This window comes from Astatotilapia calliptera, chromosome 13 (assembly GCF_964374335.1).
Source record: "Astatotilapia calliptera chromosome 13, fAstCal68.1, whole genome shotgun sequence".
Lineage (NCBI taxonomy): Eukaryota > Metazoa > Chordata > Actinopteri > Cichliformes > Cichlidae > Astatotilapia > Astatotilapia calliptera.
In genome coordinates, this window is record NC_137434.1 from 26,124,132 (window position 1) to 26,142,903 (window position 18,772).

At 40.5% G+C, this 18,772-nt stretch overlaps 1 protein-coding gene across 5 annotated transcripts in view; it reads right to left on the reverse strand.

The window, feature by feature from the left end:
- Positions 1–18,772, reverse strand: part of ehbp1 (EH domain binding protein 1) — a 162,862-nt gene that overhangs the window by 47,613 nt on the left and 96,477 nt on the right. For all 5 annotated transcript variants that reach the window (XM_080288053.1, XM_080288055.1, XM_080288054.1 and 2 more), the window contains 3 exons: positions 18,271–18,312; positions 17,029–17,175; positions 1,370–1,514 (listed from right to left, as the gene is read on the reverse strand). In XM_080288053.1, the coding sequence (XP_080144179.1) occupies positions 1,370–1,514; positions 17,029–17,175; positions 18,271–18,312 (334 nt within the window). The remainder of the gene's footprint in view (positions 1–1,369; positions 1,515–17,028; positions 17,176–18,270; positions 18,313–18,772) is intronic.

Sequence of the window (18,772 nt, forward strand, 5' to 3'; positions counted from 1 at the left end):
GCGATGTGGAGCGTGCTAGCAAGCGCCCTTCCTGCGTGGCTGGCTGAGGCCTAATTAATGGGAGGCCATGGTGATGGAGTTTGGAAAGTTTCTTTGCGGGCAGCCCGAGCTGCACTTAAAGGACTGTCAATGGCGCTGAAGGAGGAGAGGGAGAGAGAAGGAAGAGAGAGAGGGGCTAGGATTAGCCGTTCTGCTCGGCAGGCCTTGTGTATCACAGCCCACAGCATTTCTCTCTTCTCCTCGCCGCCACCGCCACCGCCTCCTCCTCCTGTTCCCTTGTTCCGTTCTTTCCTCCAACTCCATTTTTAATGAGATCAACAATTAGTCCAATTCAGAAAAGCTGAAAGAGCAAATAAATCAAGTGCTACCCGCCCTCTGCCTCACTGTCCGTCTCCTCTTCTTCTGCCCGACATGTCGCTGAATGTTTACTCCTCGTTAAGGGATTATTTGTTTTTGATTTCTTCTTTTCTGAGCATAAAAGAAGTGCATCGCCATTTTCAGTCTTTTAGGTATTTTCTCTGACCTATCTTTTGTTGTCTAATCATCTCAAGAACATCAATGCTTAGCCGATAAACCACTGACTGGTAACCATTTTGATAAACCTTTTAATTCATCAGAAAAGCTCAATATTCTCTACTTTTCTTTTGCTTTTAATCAGTCAAACACTTTGTCTTTCTTTGTCCTCTTCACAACTACACAAGTTAGTTTAACTGTCTTTTCCACTTCTCACTTTTTGTCCTCAGCTGTCTCCTCTTTCCCTTTTCTGATCCACCTGAAGAGAATAACCAGAAAGAGGGGTGTAATGTTGAGGAATCATAAACAAATGACTCTGGAGGCCTGATAATGGTCATTACGATAATAACCCCAATTTCAAGGAAATGGAAAGCAGTGGGAAATGCACACGGGCAGCATTTGCTACCTCTGCAAGCTGTTATTAGAAGTGTCTGGTGTTTTGAGCATAATTTGGCCACACAATGCGTTGTGTTGATTAACAATTACTGGGTGAACGAGACGAGGGAGGACTTGCAGGGCAAACTGCTTGTTTGAATATAAGGGTGGTGCTTTTTAGACCCGCGGCTGTTGTCAAATGACATTTTGTTTTTCTCTGAGGATTAAGTAGAACCCCTTTAGAGAGCATAATGGAAATGTGTGTGTCTTAGCATGTGTGGATGAAGAAAGTGAGTGCATGTCGAAAGCATGCTACTGTGACATTTCTTTTGTATTACAGCCCATGAGCATTAGTGAATGTTAGTTAATTACAAATGCTTTTAACAAAACTCTGAAAGTGTGCTAATGTGGATAAATAAAGTGCGAATGGAAATGATCTCTCTATCAAGACTTCATGTTTGTTGCTGCTGTGTGAGCTGACCTCCAGCAGTGCCCGCCTTGCCACCTTTACCACTGCTTGATGGATCCAGCAGGCTCATGTCGGACATCTTGACTCCGGATCGAGCCTCGGCTATCAGCTGCCTGGCTCGTTCTCTCAGCTGTCTTCGCCGCTCAGCATCCCGCTCCTGCACACATGAGTAAAAAAAACTCTCAGGGACTTTTGGACAGATACATATTCAAAAAGAAAAAAAAAAAATCACGCATTTATTTCCACATCATTGCATCATTTTAAGAAGGTATTGATGTTATAACTGTTATTTAGATATATATGACTGCTTTGCTTAATGGTCTATCATTGTTTTAGGGCTTTATAAGCCCGCTGAATTAAAGCATGCCATATGCACACTGTATATATAGTAACTACTTCTCCATCCTTTTTTTAAATTGGTAACTTACTCCAAAATCTTTGCACTCTGTACCTGAACATGCTATACATGTTGTTACTGTATGTTGATATGGTGATGTCAGTATTGTCTGTCGTCTACTCTGTTACATACACTGAGAGTAAAGAAATAATTGTAGCCCAATTCCTTTTATGTGTATACAAACGTGGCTAATAAAAATGATTCTGATATTATTGTATCACTCTTTGGCCTAGAGACAAGTCAGCAATCATCTGGCAAACACCAGTCAGAGGGAAAAATAAGTATGCCCCAACTGGTTGCAAATGGTGGCGGGAAGTCCCCATTCACGCAGGCGACCAGTAGACTAGAGACCAGTCAGTGACCCCCGGTAACCAATGGTTGCTAGAGAAAAGTATATATTCTGCAGTCCGCTAGCAACCAAATCAATCGCAAGGATGTTTTAGGTTTAGCTTTGCAGCCATTTTCACCCTGTGACAATGAAACTGAGAATATATATTTTTCCCTAGCAACCAGAGGTTGCCAGAAGGTCACCGACTGGTCTATACTTATGTGCGACTGCTCAGCCTCAATGACCCTAACTAGCTAGTATTACCCAGCAATGATGGTGTAACCTTATAAATGCGCAATTATTAGTGTAATAAACTGCCTATGCTTAAGAAATCACTGCGTTCAGTGATGTTTTCCTACTTGTAAATTTCCTACTTGTTGTTCTTACTCCTTGCTGACTAAAGCACTCATGATGGTACTTGAGCGCATCTGAAAAATCATCATGCATGAAACTATGATCTGTACACACCTGGTACTTCACCAAGCCCTAAAACGTAAACAAAACAAGTCTTAAAAATAATAAAAAAAGTTTTGTTATGAAAAGCATGTACACCTTTCACTGCGTTATGGAGCTAGGAGCACAGAGATAGGCACACGCACCATCTTGGCTCTAGACAGATACAGTATTGAGCTGTCACCATCACAGCAATGGCAGAAATGCCATTTTCAGGTCGATCCAATCTGATCCCCCTGATAACACACACACGCACGCGCGCACACACACGAAAACCTTGATGATGTCAATTGGCAAGCACTTAACAGATGATGACCCCACCAAGCAGCACCCTCACTGGGCAGGCCATCACTACATACAGTAACCAGGCAGTAGTAAACAAACATCCTGGACAGGTAATTTAAAATGACAGGAATGTCAGCGGGTGATTTCCAGAAAAATAGGGGACCAAAAGTAGATCAAAATACCAGAAAAACACAAGAGTGAATGCAACTGAACGGCACTGAAAACAGATGGGAAAAGTTATAAGAGAATATACTGACTGAATTTAATAAACATGAAAATGCCTGCATGACTTAAGCCACTGCAGCAGAAGTTAACATAAACTCATCTTTCCAACAACTCAATCTTTAAGCACAAACACACACAAAGTCCTAAATTTGCCCCCCCCCCCCCCCCGCCCAAACACAGCCACATACGACCCAGGGGAGAATGAAGCTGCATTTTTCTGTCACTGCTCTCCCTCCCTGTGGTTTCCTGTTAATCAGCCTTCTCCATATTGAGGCAGGGGTTTTAGGGCTGGCCTATTGAAGCCGCCCATTTATCCATTAACAAAACAAGCAGCGCCCGCTAATGAGCTACATCTCTCCATTTCCATGTCAATTGTTTGTTTGTAGCCATTGTTTGGCGGGGACAATGGGGTTGTATTGTAAATGACAGCAACCCTAATGCACTCTGTGTATGTGTATGAGAGAGAGCCCAGGGGGATGCCCACAGGGAGATGGGAACACACCTTAGAGAGAGAGTGATTAAAAAAAAAAAGAGGCAGTGGCAGTGGCAGAAGAAAAGAAGACAGAGAGAGAGATAAAGAGCAAGCAGAAAAATAAATGATGACACTACTTAAAGAAAAATACTTCTCTCCCAGGTCTCAGTATCTAACAAAGCAAGGAATCCATAAATATATTTTGTTAGCACTTAAAAAAAGGAACAAGAAACTAAACAAACAGGAAAAGGATCAAATATATCCTGAAAACTGTTTATGAACTGTTTAAACATTAGATGTCTAGACTATATTACCCATTATAAAACACATTTAGTAGTTACATGTATCAGTTTTTCCTAAGTAGAGGAAAAAAGGAAAAGCATTTCATAGGAAAATCCCTACCTTTTTTTTTTTAATAAAATGATTTATGAAATTACTTACTAAAATGATTTTAACCATTTTTTGTTAGCAAGGGGTTAATGTACTTAAGGATAAGAAAAATTTAAAAAAAAAAAAAAAAAAATATTATATATATATATAAAAATAAAAGAAAAAGTAGTTTTGGTCAAATCTAAAATCATTACCTTTACCCTCAGGTGGAGCCACCCACAAAAGTCATCTAACTGTGAGCAGGAAAAACCCTTTCAAGGGGGTTGATGTTGTAACTTAGCTCTGGATATAGACATCAGAAATGACATCTGCAACTGCAAATGTTTCCCTCATAACTAAATTATAAAATAAGTACCTGAATCCAGACTCAATTTAGTTTGCTTATGGCGTTATAACCAACAAAGAGCTGTTTATTATTTGTCTAATAGCACACACGTAGGTTGTTACGTGAAAACAAGGGAGGGAGAATCAGTAAAACACAAAAAAGAAAATGCTTTATATCTGGTCTGTGCCATGATCATAACAGTTATTAAGTTGTTTGTGGGACACAGAAGACTTTCAGATTTCAAAATGGTCCCTCTTGGTTGGAGGATAAAGGGGAGCCTAAGCAAGTTTGAGTATCTCTGGGTCTTATTCAGGATTGATAAGAAAGTGGAATGACAGGTGGACCAATGGATTGGTGCAGCGTCAGCAGTTATCAGGGAACTGTACCCAAATGTTGTGAAGAAGAGAAAGCTGAGCCAACAGCCCAATCCATCTACATTTCAACCTTCACCTATGATATCTGGGAAAGAGTATAGCTGAAACCAAGGTCATCTGTAGAATGGCTGGACTGAGCCTTAAAGAAACTCTGACGTCTTTACTGATGAGCGTGTTAATGAGAGACTCAACTCTTTCTGTGGACTTGTAGATTCAAAAGAACAATAATAGCGACAACCAAGATTCTTCTTTATACTTTCCATCCTTACTTTTTATTATGTCAAAGAAGCATGCTTCTCCCACTTTTTATAAATGCAAAATAAACAGTAATGTCACTAACGGCCTTCTGGCTATGGACTGGTTCCGATACACAATCTGGCCTTTACAGATATGGACAACTACCAGTTCAAGAGTGTGTGTTGTACCATTTTATATAGACATATAGCCCACACAGCGCGCCCCCCCCACACACACACACACTCCATAAAAACATCCCATTGCATTATTGTTGTTAGCCATTTTGGGGACAGGAAATGGGAAATTGACTTTGCCTATCCAGAGGCAAGGATTAACACTATGCTACTATAAAATGCATCTAACCACCGCCTGGCTCCCTCAGCTAAGGAACCGAGAGAGTGTGTGTGGTGGGTCGGTGAGGGGGCAAAGGATAGGAGAGGAAGGGCTTTTTTAAAAATGTGAAACTGTGTGAAAGACAAGAAAGACAAAGTTTGTCATATAAAATCCTTTTGTGGCATTAACTTTTACAGACGTTGATGTCTGTATGTGCATTCTGTGTTGGTAACGTTAAGAAATTAACAATGAAGAGTATAAGACGACTTTCTTTAAGAGTCTGCACAAAAACTTCAGAATGCTAAAGAGAAATAAACAGTGGTTGTGATAATAAGACTTAAACATGTTTTGTTGCCCCACTTGGTCAAAAAAGGCTCTTTTGATGGTCTAAAGGTCTAAATAATGTAGACTTGGGTGAGGAGAGGTCGTTTCTGGTTACTGTCAAATTTCTAATTCTTTCTCAAAACCTGTTGAGATTTATTTTGGCCACTCAAGTGTTACCACTGCTGCAATTCCAATTACAACTCATTGTTCTGTAGCAACACAATATGCCAGAAGTTTAGGGAAGAGTAGCTGAGCATGTGGAGATTAAATGCTACCTAGTGGACATAATGTTAAAATTAAGTGGTGATTACACTCAGTACTTCCAAGTTGGAAAGTGGCAATAGATACAACAGTGCTTTAACTTGGTTGGACAAGACAACAACAAAGGTGGATCCAAAAAGCCACGGGAATGCAACTTAATAAAAAAACAAACAAGCAAAACACCAAAAACAAAAGAAAAAATAAAAGCAGCAGAAAAATCATTATGTGATCAAAGCTGGGATGAAAAAGCAAGAATGAAAAAAGAGGAGAAAGCTTGTCAGCTGGTGGTCGGTGGGCAGCACAGCTTCAAGAATGGAAACCCAGGAGGAATAGAGACTTTTCTTTTTTAAATGGCGACAGCAAGAACAATCCTCCACTGTCTTCCACTGACTGCTGGGAACATCCAGTGGAAGAGAGGCTGAACGGATGAGTGCGAGTCTGAGACAGAGGGTTCCTCTGTGGGCTTGGCGTCGAGTGAGGACCTCTCTCCGCTCTGGAAGCTCTGTCTGAGCAAGGGGAGCAGGTTGTCGCCTTGGTTGCTCTTTTCTGGGCAAGTAGAAAGAGGGAGGGAGGGAGAGAGGGAGGGCACGCACCACTGGTCATGTACAGAGACCTGGCGTGGGCACACAGTCATGCCACGCACACACACCCACACCAACACTAAGGGACGCGCACACAATCACTATCTAAAAGGGTTTGCCAACCTCCCAGATAGCCAGCCAGTCTGGCAGCCAGTCATGCAGCTCCAGACATTTGTCATGACAGGCTAATTCACAGTCAAGAGGTGCTTTAGGTCTCTATCTTGTCCAGACTCACACACTCACACTAAAGAACCACAGAACACACATGCACACACCAAGCCAATCAAATAGTCATGTAATCACACACTCTTCAACAATGTTTAAAAGCCACAGAGATTCAGGTAGAAATCAGCTAGTTGTTAAACTCTGATTTTCTGTTACCATATCACCATGTGCCTACTTATGATAATCACAACAAGAAATGTCATTTACATATAATTATTCAGCAACAAATTAGTCGAAACATCACTAAATACAGAAAGCATCTTTATGAACCTTCAAGCAACCACACAGGAATGCCCACAGATACAGTCCACTATAGTTTCAATAGTTTCTATGCAAAGAATTGTTAAAGTTAGAAACTTAGATTTTATTAGACAGCAATCTGTTACTTGTTACAAAATATTTGTTATATTTTCAGTAACACTAAAATGATCTATTATAGTATGCTCATATCATTTTAACACCTAAATATATAAGATCTGGTGACTCAGCAATACTTAATCAACAACAAATATAATGAAGTTATGGTTACAGATGAGGTTATAAGGTTATGGATGGATAACTAATACTTCAACATCTACAAAGATGCTGAAAGGCCAGTCTTCCCAGATCCTTTCTGGAATGTTATCCTCAGAGTAAAACACAGCTAATGCAGGTATTTACAGCTCTATATGCTGGGATGAGCGAGCAGATTAAGGTGGAAAGGAACAAACATCATCATCCTCTTGGTGACAGGAAGGAGTGGGATTTATGGGAAATGTGGTTTTCCAGTTTAAAAAAAAACCCATCTAAACAAAGAGCAGAGATTTTTGTTTGGCTTAATTATCTGTTTATTCCACTGAAAGGTGCAATGCCAGTATTTTTGACAATATTACCAAATTAATAAATCTAATATTTTTCCTCAAATTTAGGTAAAAACAGAAATGGAAAAGAAGGGAGAGGGAGTGAGAGAGGAAGAAGGGGAGGGAGGGAAAGGGAGAGCTTATCGGCTGGCTCCAGACAGAGTGCGCGGATCAATGGGCGTGCGAGGCCCACAGCGATCAATGCATTTGATAAAGATAAAGAAGAGCCACTGTACATGACTATCAAAGAACCAGGACACAGCCTAATTATGATTCGACGGGTGCGTGCCCATGATAGGGGTCTGTGTGTGCCTGTATGTGTGTGTTATATGTACATAAATATAAATTTGAGAGATGTCGGCGTGGAATTTGAGCAGGAGTGCGGCTTATGCACCTGTGTGTTAGTGTGTGTTTATGTGCAACTGCAAAGATGCAGGAGTGGTGTGCAAGGTTATGTCTGAGGTTTTAAGTACAGTTAGGTCCGTAAGTATTTGGACAATAGCCGGTGCTACAAATACTGCACTACAGTGGATTTTAAATCAGATAATCAAGATGAGATTGAAGTTTTTCAGCTTTAATTCAAGGGGTTTAACATAAGTATTCCATTAAAGGTTTAGAAATTACAGATCTTTTTATACATAGTCTCCTATTGTCAGGAGCTCAGACGTAATCAGACAAACTGAGATAATCATGATCATGAGCCATTTCTCTCCTCCTCCATATGTTTCTCTTGACATCATTCTGTTACAAGTTCATCCTGGTTTCATCTGTTTGACGATTACTCAGAACTGTGCGGTCTCTTTAAGCTGTTTTTGCCCTTCTTAGCCTCGAGTGTAACTAGTAGTTTAAATCTTGTTTTAAATCCTCTCTATATGCATTCATGAAGGCATCTCTTGATTTAAGACTTTGACAATGTCAAAAGTGTTCTTGACTTAGTTAGATGTTGTGAAGTATTTTTTCTTATCATGAACTTTTGTTGTCTTCTGTGGTCTCTCAGGACTTGGGGTGTCTCTTAGCTGGCCAGTGTATTCCCTGTTTTTGAGAAAGTACCAGATTATTGATTTGTCTCCTCCTCACGTTTTTACTGTCTCTCTGATGAGTTTATTTTGTCTTTTTCATACTTACGAACTCCCCCTAACTTGCACTGACATTTCTAGTCCTCATTGAGAGATCTAGAAAAGCGCAATGAACTGTAAGTTCAAAAGTGGAATCAATTCAGATATTATATCTTCTTCATGTGTCATTAAATAGTGAATGCGGGAACGAGCCCACCTGGCCATCAACCTGCTTGTTCAATTACTTTTGAGCCCTTGAAAGTGGTGGGCTATGTATAAAAAAGCAGTACTTTTGGTAAATGTCTTGAATTGAAGCGAAAAGTCTGAATTTCAATCATACCTTAATTGTCTGATTAAAAATCCGCCGTGGTGGTGTACGGAGCCAAAATGATCTGTGGTTCGAGAATATAAAAATCTAGTTTTTGTTTATACATACTGTATGTGCAAAATCTTTTTGGTATCTCTTACTTGTTAACAGTTGAAGCAGCAGTGGAATCATGTGTGAATGACACAGGAGACATTTTGCATGAAAAACAAATTCATATGGTTTGTATACGACAGAATATTGTTTTGAAGTACTGAGTATGTGGCAGAAGAACAAAGGTGTGCGTTTAAAATTCAGCTGATTTTTTAATAATGAGCAAATACGTTAGTGTGTTTGACTTTTGAAGTTCTGTTTAACTGTGGTTCCATAGTTGAATTAACAATTTGCCCTCAGCACAGTGTGTAAGCCGGTGTGTATACTTAACAAAGGACACTTGTACAGTAGGACAGGTAGAACAGGTTGAGTGGGGACATGCACACAAAAGTCAGAGCAGATTGTCGTTCTGACAGACGAGTATGATGGGAAGGTTCTGCCCTTTAAATAGACAGGATAATTGCTGGGGAGAGAGAGACAAAAAAGGTGAAGGGGGTGAGAGAGGAGGCGGCGGAGGGACATAGTAATAGAGAAACGGAGAACATGAGATCAACTCCCTGCCCCCTTTTGAAGAAAACAGAACTCACTTTAGAAGTTATGGCCTGTGTTAGTTCCACTACTGCTTCCTGAGAAAGTTCTCGAAAGTGCCGGGGTTAAGGCGGAGACATTCACTGAGGCACTATAGCTTATTCCAGATAGACTGGTGTGTTTGTGCAGGTCCAGTGATAACAGTTGTTAGTCAAAATAGCTGTTAAAATACAATGCAAGCAGTTTGTAACAGGTCATTGTACCATGTCTGACAAACCCATTCGTACCAGATAATTTTTTTCATTAATCAACCGATTAATTTTCCTCAGTACTGTTCCAAATACTTCAAATGATGCATTAAAAAAGTCAGATCAGTTTCTCTTTAATATCCTTTGTGTATCACTAAGGCTTCCATGTTTCAGACTTCCTCCGACTGAAAAAGTTCACTTTAATTTCTGGTCTTAATTGTTATTTCATTTATTTAGAATATTTTGTTTATTGCATTGTTCTTTCTTTCTTTGTTTACTAAACGAGTTTGTTATTGTTAAAAACCAAACCAAACTCCACAGACTCTCATTTTAAAAGGATCGACTTAACAGCATTTATATATACGCTTTCATCTTTACAAAAAGAAAATGGGCTTCAATGGATAGATTTTACCTTCATAAAAACTCTGAGTGAAGTGATTTTAGAGGCCTGATTGTTTTAACTGTCCTGAGCCAGGGAGCTGGAGCCAGCAGACATTGGCTAGGCCTATGCATAAAATTAAGTGTCATAACTATACTGTTGAAACGGACCATTGAACAAATATGCAGGTCCTTTTTGACTTTGAGTCTATTTTTTTCTTGAGTTACGCAGACATCATGATGCATCCTACATAACCATTCTGCATTGTGACCAAGATCACATCATTGTTGAGTCACAATGCCTTTGTTTTGCATCAATTTTTAAACGTTCTCTAAACTTGATACTTTGTTCTCTGTATTTTATTCATAAAGCAGAACAAAACGAGGGAGAAAGTAAAAAAGGCAAAACACCAGTGTTAGAGGATGGACATGAAAAACATTTGACACTTCCACTTGGTCAAACGTGAACAATATAACAAAGAGAGAAAGGAGGAGAGGTACATGTGTTCAGGAGAGGTATGTAAGTGTAAGTGAGTTACCGCTTTCTTCTCTGATGGCTTGATCAGCTCTTGTGATGCAATTCAGAGAGCTGTCTTTCTCTTGCTCGTTAACACACACGCACGCACACACTCGATTTAGAGACTGCCTTTGATCTCCACTCCAGCCAATTCGGCCATGACACATACCCACACACTCCAAGACAAGCACGCACACATAGTCCAAAGAAACTCCCCACCAAACTATTTAGTTTCATTAGGGGCAGATTCTTCAAAAAGGACAGAGAACAAGAAGAAGAAAGGAGGGGGTGAGGGAAGGAAGAAGAGGAAGAAGAGAAGAGGGGGAAAAAATGAGCACTGGGAGAAGAAAGGCACTGCAGCCACATTAAAATGAGACCTGGAGAAAAACTATTACTGGTGGGAGAAAGCTGAAAAGGAGAGTAGATGGAGGAGGAGGGGAGTAAAGAACAGTGTGTGAACATAAAGTGTGGACAAAAAAGGAGAGTGCATATGGCCATATTTGCATTTTCAAAACAGACATTTCTTTCCTCTTTCTGCTGCACAGACAACCCTTTACTGGTTGGATTTTCAATGGTCAAATCCATGAGAACAAAACCGAAATCAGAATATGTGAGGACTAAGATTATTTTTTCAGGATTATTTTAGTTTATGTAAAAAGAAGGGACCTGTTATAATGGGCCACTCGTGAGGACCTGAATGTAATGCTTCCAAAATAAAACAGGAAGAACTCACACACAACTTCCATGTTCGGCATTTGAAAAGGTTCCTAAAAATGACAATGTTCAGCCAGAAGGCTTTGTTTTGGTCCCAAATGTCAAAATAAATGGAGGAAGGAAAGACAAAATACTAACCTGTTATAATGAAATATATGAAATTAAATAAATAACACACAATGTGTTTTTCTGTTAAAGGGACTTTTACACAAGGTTCAGTCAGAGGGCCTTGGGTAAAAGGTAACCTTTTTAATGGCTCTTGGATATTTTCTTTATTGTTTTTTTTTGTTTGTTTTTTTTGAATAATAATAATTTCATTTTTTTTACATACATCACAGTACAGCCAGAGGGCTTTGTTTTGGTCCCCAATTTAAAACAGAATGAAATCTAATTCAGAAAGAAAGGAGGACATGACAGACGAGTCAGAATGAGAGGACAGACAGCAGATGGGAGTGAGTGACAACACCCACAGGTCACAACAGCAGAGACCCAGGAGTCCTCTCCACTGCTGAGGAGAAGGAAAAGGAATAAGGGGGGTGATGGGGGAAGAAGGGGAGGAAGAGGTGGTTGGGGTGCTGGTCGGCAAAAATCAAACGGGACCCAATTATAGGAATCACAACGAGTCAGTGAGCAGGGAAACTCTCTTACCTGGAAAACACCGAGGCATTTGCGTGCACTCTTGAACGCATTCCACAAGCAAAGCACACACATACTCAAAGACACACACACAAAATAAAAAAAAGACGTTCAAATATGCACAGGTGCTACAAATCTGCACACATACACACACACAAATTTCTGCTTTACAGTTTTCTGCAAAGGAACACACATAGTTGCACATTTTGCTTTGTGGGTCCACATGCACACACACTTCTCCCCAAACCAAGTGTGGATCCTGATAATTAGCCTGGCCAGGCCGGTGTGAAATTACTGTTCTCATCTGCTAATGGATGAGAAGACCTGAAGTGAACAGACACACAGAGACACGCACACACACACCTCCTATTAAAAGAATAACAGTGGGAAAGTCCAAAGAGCAAAAGAAAGACTAAAACCAAAACTGGGGATGTCAGGACTAAGGACAAAAAAAAAAGTCTAGATATTTTTAGGAAAGCTCATTAATTACCCATTGTGGTAGGACTCGACTTAAGCGGTCAAAGAAGTGCAGGAGACTGATGCTGTCCAGTGTAGCAAGTGATTTATTCACCATTCTGTGGCCCAAGAATATTTACAAAGAAACAAATAAGAAACTCAACTCTATAATAAACTCAATTCAAATAAACATAACTGAACTTAAATCAACGGAAATTAAGGTCAAACTGCACACAGCTACACTGACCTGAACCCTTCTTCTGAAACACCTGAGTTCGTCTGCTTAAATAGTCCCCTTAATCAAACACTTTCTCCTCTGGACTATTCCATTCAGTAGGTAGGTGAGATGAACATGATTATATTCATCCTCTACTACTCCTCTTGACTGGCAACATAAACTCTGGTGTAATCAATACATATCACAACATTAAATCTATTTCTTTATAAACCCTTTAAAATCAACTTTATTAAATTATAAGAATTCTTCCCCTCCTGCCCTTGGTCTCTTCCTGTGACCTCAGATGAACCCAGAAGGTATAAAGCAGGAAGTAGAACTACATTTCCTCCTTTTGCTTCTGGAAGACAGGTAGGTAAAGATAAGTTCAAACAATACAAATTAACAGTTGAAATAAATAACATGTTAACTTAACAAACTTGCATGAATTGATTTAAACCAAGATGTTATATTATATAATCTGTAAAAGTGCAGAACATAAACAAACCCGGGATAGTAGATGTTTGCCTATTGCAGATTACATGTGAAATATGGTTAAATCAAAACAAGAATGTTAACTAAGAATGTAGACAAATGGTCTTCTCACCCACTTTGTCACACCCATTTGGCTACTGCTTAGGTAGGGGGTGGTGACATTACAACATTACAAGACATCTGCACCAGTGACTACTGATATGTTGTGAAGGCCACCTATGAGGAGGAGGAGGAGGTGGTGAGGCCAACGCTGGTGAGCACAGAACAATTAGTAGTACTGGTCATCCATCAAAGACTACAGAGAGAGGACAGACAAAGATAAATAAAGAGATGGGAAAGGAAAGAACTGGGGCTCGAAGTCAAAAATCTGACATGAAAGAGAAATGGAGTGAGGAGGAGAGAGAAAGACTGAGAAGGCAGGGAGAAAGAGAGGAACCTGTGACCTTAGATGAAAGAAGCAGTGACTGTGGGCTACAATTAGGGATGGCAGGAGGGAGAGCATAGGTCAGGAGAACAGGGCTACACACACACACACACACACACACACACACACACACACACACACACACACACACACACACACACACACACACACACACACACACACACACACACACACACACACACACACACACAGCAAACAAGTGTCTAACACATTGTTCGTGCTATGTTCACATGAATAGATGAAGACCTGATTTTAGTACAGATAGCTAGTATAGCTGAGCTTGATCATGTATCAGTTTGTATATGTTTCTGAGGTTTCTGTCACATTTAGTGTTAGCTGTGGGGAAAGAAGGTTTCAAACCTAAAACCTAAGTAGCATAACTAGTCTCAACACTCAAAGGGATGTCCTACAGTGTTAAATAGTAAATAACGATTGCTTTTTTTTAACATTTGAGATGTATGTCATAACACTCTGGGTAATCAATCTCCAATTAATCACTGTTTCACACCATCCCACTTAGACAACATTTTGGCCTGGCCCAGGAGCTGAATAAGCTTTGATTTTTTAAATTTCTATATTAAATCTCACCTGAGTTGATCTTTTTTTGATCTAATCAGTGCACAAGTGTAAAAACAGGAAAAATTAAATCTCTTAAAAATGCCAGAAAAATGAGCCATTTTAACTTCTAACTTCTTTAGAGCTGGCAGACAAAATAAGTAATAGCTCATTTTATCTCTGAAGACAACTCCTGAAATACTGCTGACCAGTGTAATATAATTAGCACTAAAACTATGAGTTTTCTGGAGTATCAGTTTTTCGATAAAAGAGAACTGCATTATCATATAAAAATCCTGACACCTGCAGCTTTGTGTACGACATGATTTCAGTTAAAAGATGACACCTGATGACTCATTTGTCGTTTGTGCTTTGAAAGCTATACGCTAAAGCAGCTAATGTAAGCCCCACCTTTCCCTCACATTAGCCGTTTCCCTTGAAGAACGAAGCCTGCTTTAGCTGAATTAAATTATACCCTATGCATGCTAAACCACAAAGTACCTACTTAGACAGATGGAGAGTTAAATGGGAAAAGCTTGGGCCTCTCCAGCTGATAACACAGACACACACACACTCATGCTAATCAAAACAAGACATCAAGTAATCTAATCTGAATCACTAACAATTATCAGCACATTGGCCTCGAGGCCAGTCGTATTCCTTTGATCAATGTTTTCTATTAAAAAAAGTGTAAACAATTCAATATCTCCCTCCCACCCCTCTTGCTTCCCTTCCTTTTTTATGCAGAGGAGTGTGTGTGTGTGTATGTGTAAGTAAGTGTGTGTTTAGGGGTTATTAACCAATTGTCCTTGGAAATGAGTGAGGAAATAAGGAGGAGAGAGAGAAAGAGTGGAGGGGTGGGTTTGCCTACTTTAAGGAGCTAATCTAAGTGAAGTCCGCCATCTTGCCAGACAACAAGGGACAGAAGAGGACCTTTTTTTGTGGCTAAGGAAATATATCAGCACTGCAACAGCTTTGAAAAACTCTTTTAATTTGCTTTCTTCCACTGAAGACTTTTAACGGCTCCCAGTCCTTGGAAGGTCCTCGTTTATTTCCTCAGATTATGCCGAACTGGTTATTCCTGTGGCCGGCGCACAAACATGAACAAACACCGACAACACACACATACACACTTTAAAAACATCTAATTCAAGGGCATATTTCTCTTTAAGGACTCAGGGAGCAAACGCAGGGGGCATGCGGCTGCTGCCTTTTAGATATTTCATTACCAAAAGGTATTTATTTCATTTTACCCTCAAATCCCTTGTCGTCACAATTCTCACAAGACCATATTTTTTTCTTAACCCTCCCCCTTTCCTTTTCTCTGAAATATTTGGAAACATAACGGAGGATTTGACCACAGTGCTTTCCCAGGGTAACTCCTGGTTCATCAGTGTGCCCCCTCCTCCCAGTATATTATGTTCAGTGGAGCGTGCTCAGTTCAGAGCTGGCAATTTCACTCGCATCTTCTCTAGTCTAGTTTGCTTCGCTACAGCGATTTCTGGCCCCCTTCTTTTTTTCTTTTTTCTTTTTTTACCATGAATGTACTTTTGCTGACAGGTGTTTGTGTACAACATTTACTCAGTGTTCAGGGTAAAGTGAGGGGGCAGCAAAATTGGTGGGGGATGTCATAAAAATTGTGCAGAGTCAAGATGACCAAAGAGAGAGTCTGAGTAGAGAGAGAGAGAGCACGAGAGAGAGGGGGAGACATGTTCATGGTGAGAGGAGAGAGCGAAGAAGTCCATCCATATTTGAGCTTTCCACACTGACATGTTCCACACACCAGAGTGTAAGTGAGTCTCAGCAGAAGTTAATAAGGAAAAGTCTTCTCTCCTTCTCAAAGCCTTTCCTTAAAGTGTTCACCAAAGTGGGCTGCCACAGGATGAGACAGTTTGGACAAGCTTTCCCAGCATGTTGGAAGCGCAGTGAGCAGCAAATAGAGAGACTGTGGAAGTGACATGAGGGCGCTGAATAAGTTGAGGAGGTGTGGGGTCACCCTATTAGCTTTCCCTGCACACTGACGTGATGCCATACAACAAAACTCATATTCAAGCAAGCTTTTACTCACTACACAGACCTCATCCTGACTCTCAGGGCCTTTCTTAGATACAATGTCCACATCTACAGTTATGTCCATATATATTTGGACACTGACACAAGTTTTGTTTTTTTGTTTTTTACCTGTTCACTTAAACATATTCCAGTAATGGTTACATAATGGTCATGGCCTAATGTGTAGATGGGCAGCTTTCTTAGGAGTTGTGCCGCTCAGTTTTTAATTGGAGTACTTTGACTCAAAGGTTATTTCATGTGCAAGTGACGAAACTCCTTCGTTATGTCATTATCAGTTAAGCAGAAAAAAAGTCTGGAGTTGATTTTGCGTGAGGTGCTTGCATTTGGAAGATTTTGCTCTCCATGCAGGAGAAACAGGCTATTCTTCAGCTGCGAAAACAGAAAAAAAAACATCTGAGAAACTGCTAAAATATTAGGAGTGACAGTTTGGTATGTCCTGAGAAAGAAATAAAGCACTGGTGAACTCAGCAACGCAAAAAGGTCTGGACGTCCATGGAAAACAACAGTGGTGGATGATCACAGAATCATTTCCATGGTGAAGGGAAACCCTTCACAACAGCCAACCAAGTGAACAACACTCTCCAGGAAGAAGATTTATCGATATCCAAGTCTACCATAAAAAGAAGACTGCATGAAAGTAAATACAGAGGGTTCACTGCAAGGTGCAAGCCAGTCATACGCCTCAAGACCAGACAGTCCAGATTGGACTACAGTAAAAAAGAAACATTAAAAAAAACCCAGCACAGTTCTGGAAAAACATTCTTTGGGCAGATGAAACGAAGATCAAACTCTACCAGAATGATGGTAGAACAGAGACAATTTCATTCTTTTAAGTGGACAATACCAACACCTCCAATCCCACACAGACAAAAAGGAAGGCTTGGACTTACATCACAGACACCTGCAGCTCTGTTTGGTGCAGCTGCAGCTGAGTTGGAGATGTATTTGCTGCCGGCTTTCATCGCAGCATCTCTGCGGGCCTGCTCCAAGAGGAGTCTGGCTCTCTCCTTCAACTCCTCCTGACGAGAGAGGACCTTCTACACATGTGAAAAGAGAGAGGATACACTCAGAAAACTAAAGCTATTGTAACTGAGACTGGGAAGGGTTCATTGTAATCACATTGTGCCATAAATAAGGTAAGCTTTCTTCAGCCAGACCTCAATCACACAGACCTACAGACCGGTGACCCCCTGGCAACCTCCAGGGTTGATTGGTGAGTGATTGCTGGAGGTTGCAGGTTCCCCATAGTTGAAACTGGTTGCAAAGAGGGTGTTGCACTAAAAACCTTGTGATTTCTTTGGATGCTAGCAGATTGACGTGGTCAACTTTGATTTTCATGGAGGATGTTGACTTGTCTGCAAACTTGTCTCTACCACAGAGCGGTAGTGAAACTTTGTTGTGCATTACCACTAAAATAACAGGTTTCAAATGGGTCAACTTCAGCTTTTTACGTTTTAAAAGTCAGTGTCTTCCAGGCAAACCAGTGACAACTGTCATAAACCGCTAGTGACCAAACAAACTGCAAGGAGGTTTGAAGTGCGACAGCCTCCAGCAATCACTCGCCAACCAAATGTGGAGTAACCATTTTTTCTCTAGCAATTGGTGGTTGCCAATGCGGCATAAACATGCATGCCAGATAGAGGAAAAAATCCTGGAATGTTGTATAATAATATATAGCTTTTTTAAATCTAACTTCTTAATGATATAAAAATGAAATCATCTTTGGTATCCATACCTAGTATATCACCTGGGTAATAAGTCACAGAAGATAAAAAGAGGTTGCATACTTTTCGCATCCACGAGTCCGCTAGGGTCTACCTGGGAAGCGCAAAGGTCCATGCTGATGCCAACCGGCCTGCTTAGTTTTTGTGACTGCCTGGACTTGTTCACTGAGAATTTATATCAAAATACACCACCTATGCATGGACCCAGGCAGTTGACTTTAAGCGGACTTTAAAGAAGTATAACAGGAATGACTACTCAGCCTTTGGATCTCCAACTGTCCGTGTTTTTGCCCTATTGCTCAAGACTGCGGCCACTTCCTATGTAAGGTAGCTTCTCCTTATAATTTACCACTTGCTAATCAAGGTCTGAAGTACTAAAACAATCCATTTCTTTTAAACCATACTCACCTTCTCAGCTGGGGGGCTCGACACAGGGGCAGGTCGTGGCTCCTAAAAAGAAAATAAATCATGACTGCAGTGGTCAAAGAGGCACTCCTAATTTTCAAAGCATTTCCCCAGAAGAATGAAACCAATAATGTTGTTTAGAATGGTGAGTGATGTGTTTATCTTCAGCCGCAAACTATCACACAAGCGGCTTTCACATTTCTTTACTGGACATGCAGCAAGTGGGGGATTAATTCAGCCCTATGCTTTTCTAATCCAGGAGCAGGTATGTTCCCTATGATATGCACCCTCTGAGGGGAACCTGGGCTCATAGCCCTGTCTGGGTCCATTTGTGTGGAGAGCATGACGGCTTTGGCAAATAAGCAAACCACACACTGAAGTCAGAATTTTATCTGCAAGGTAATTCTGGGTGTATTGTAAGCAGAGCTTTTACATTTAGCAATATTACCCCAAATCTGGCCTGGATACATCCTGCTAACTAGATAAAAGCAGATCAAAATGGGAT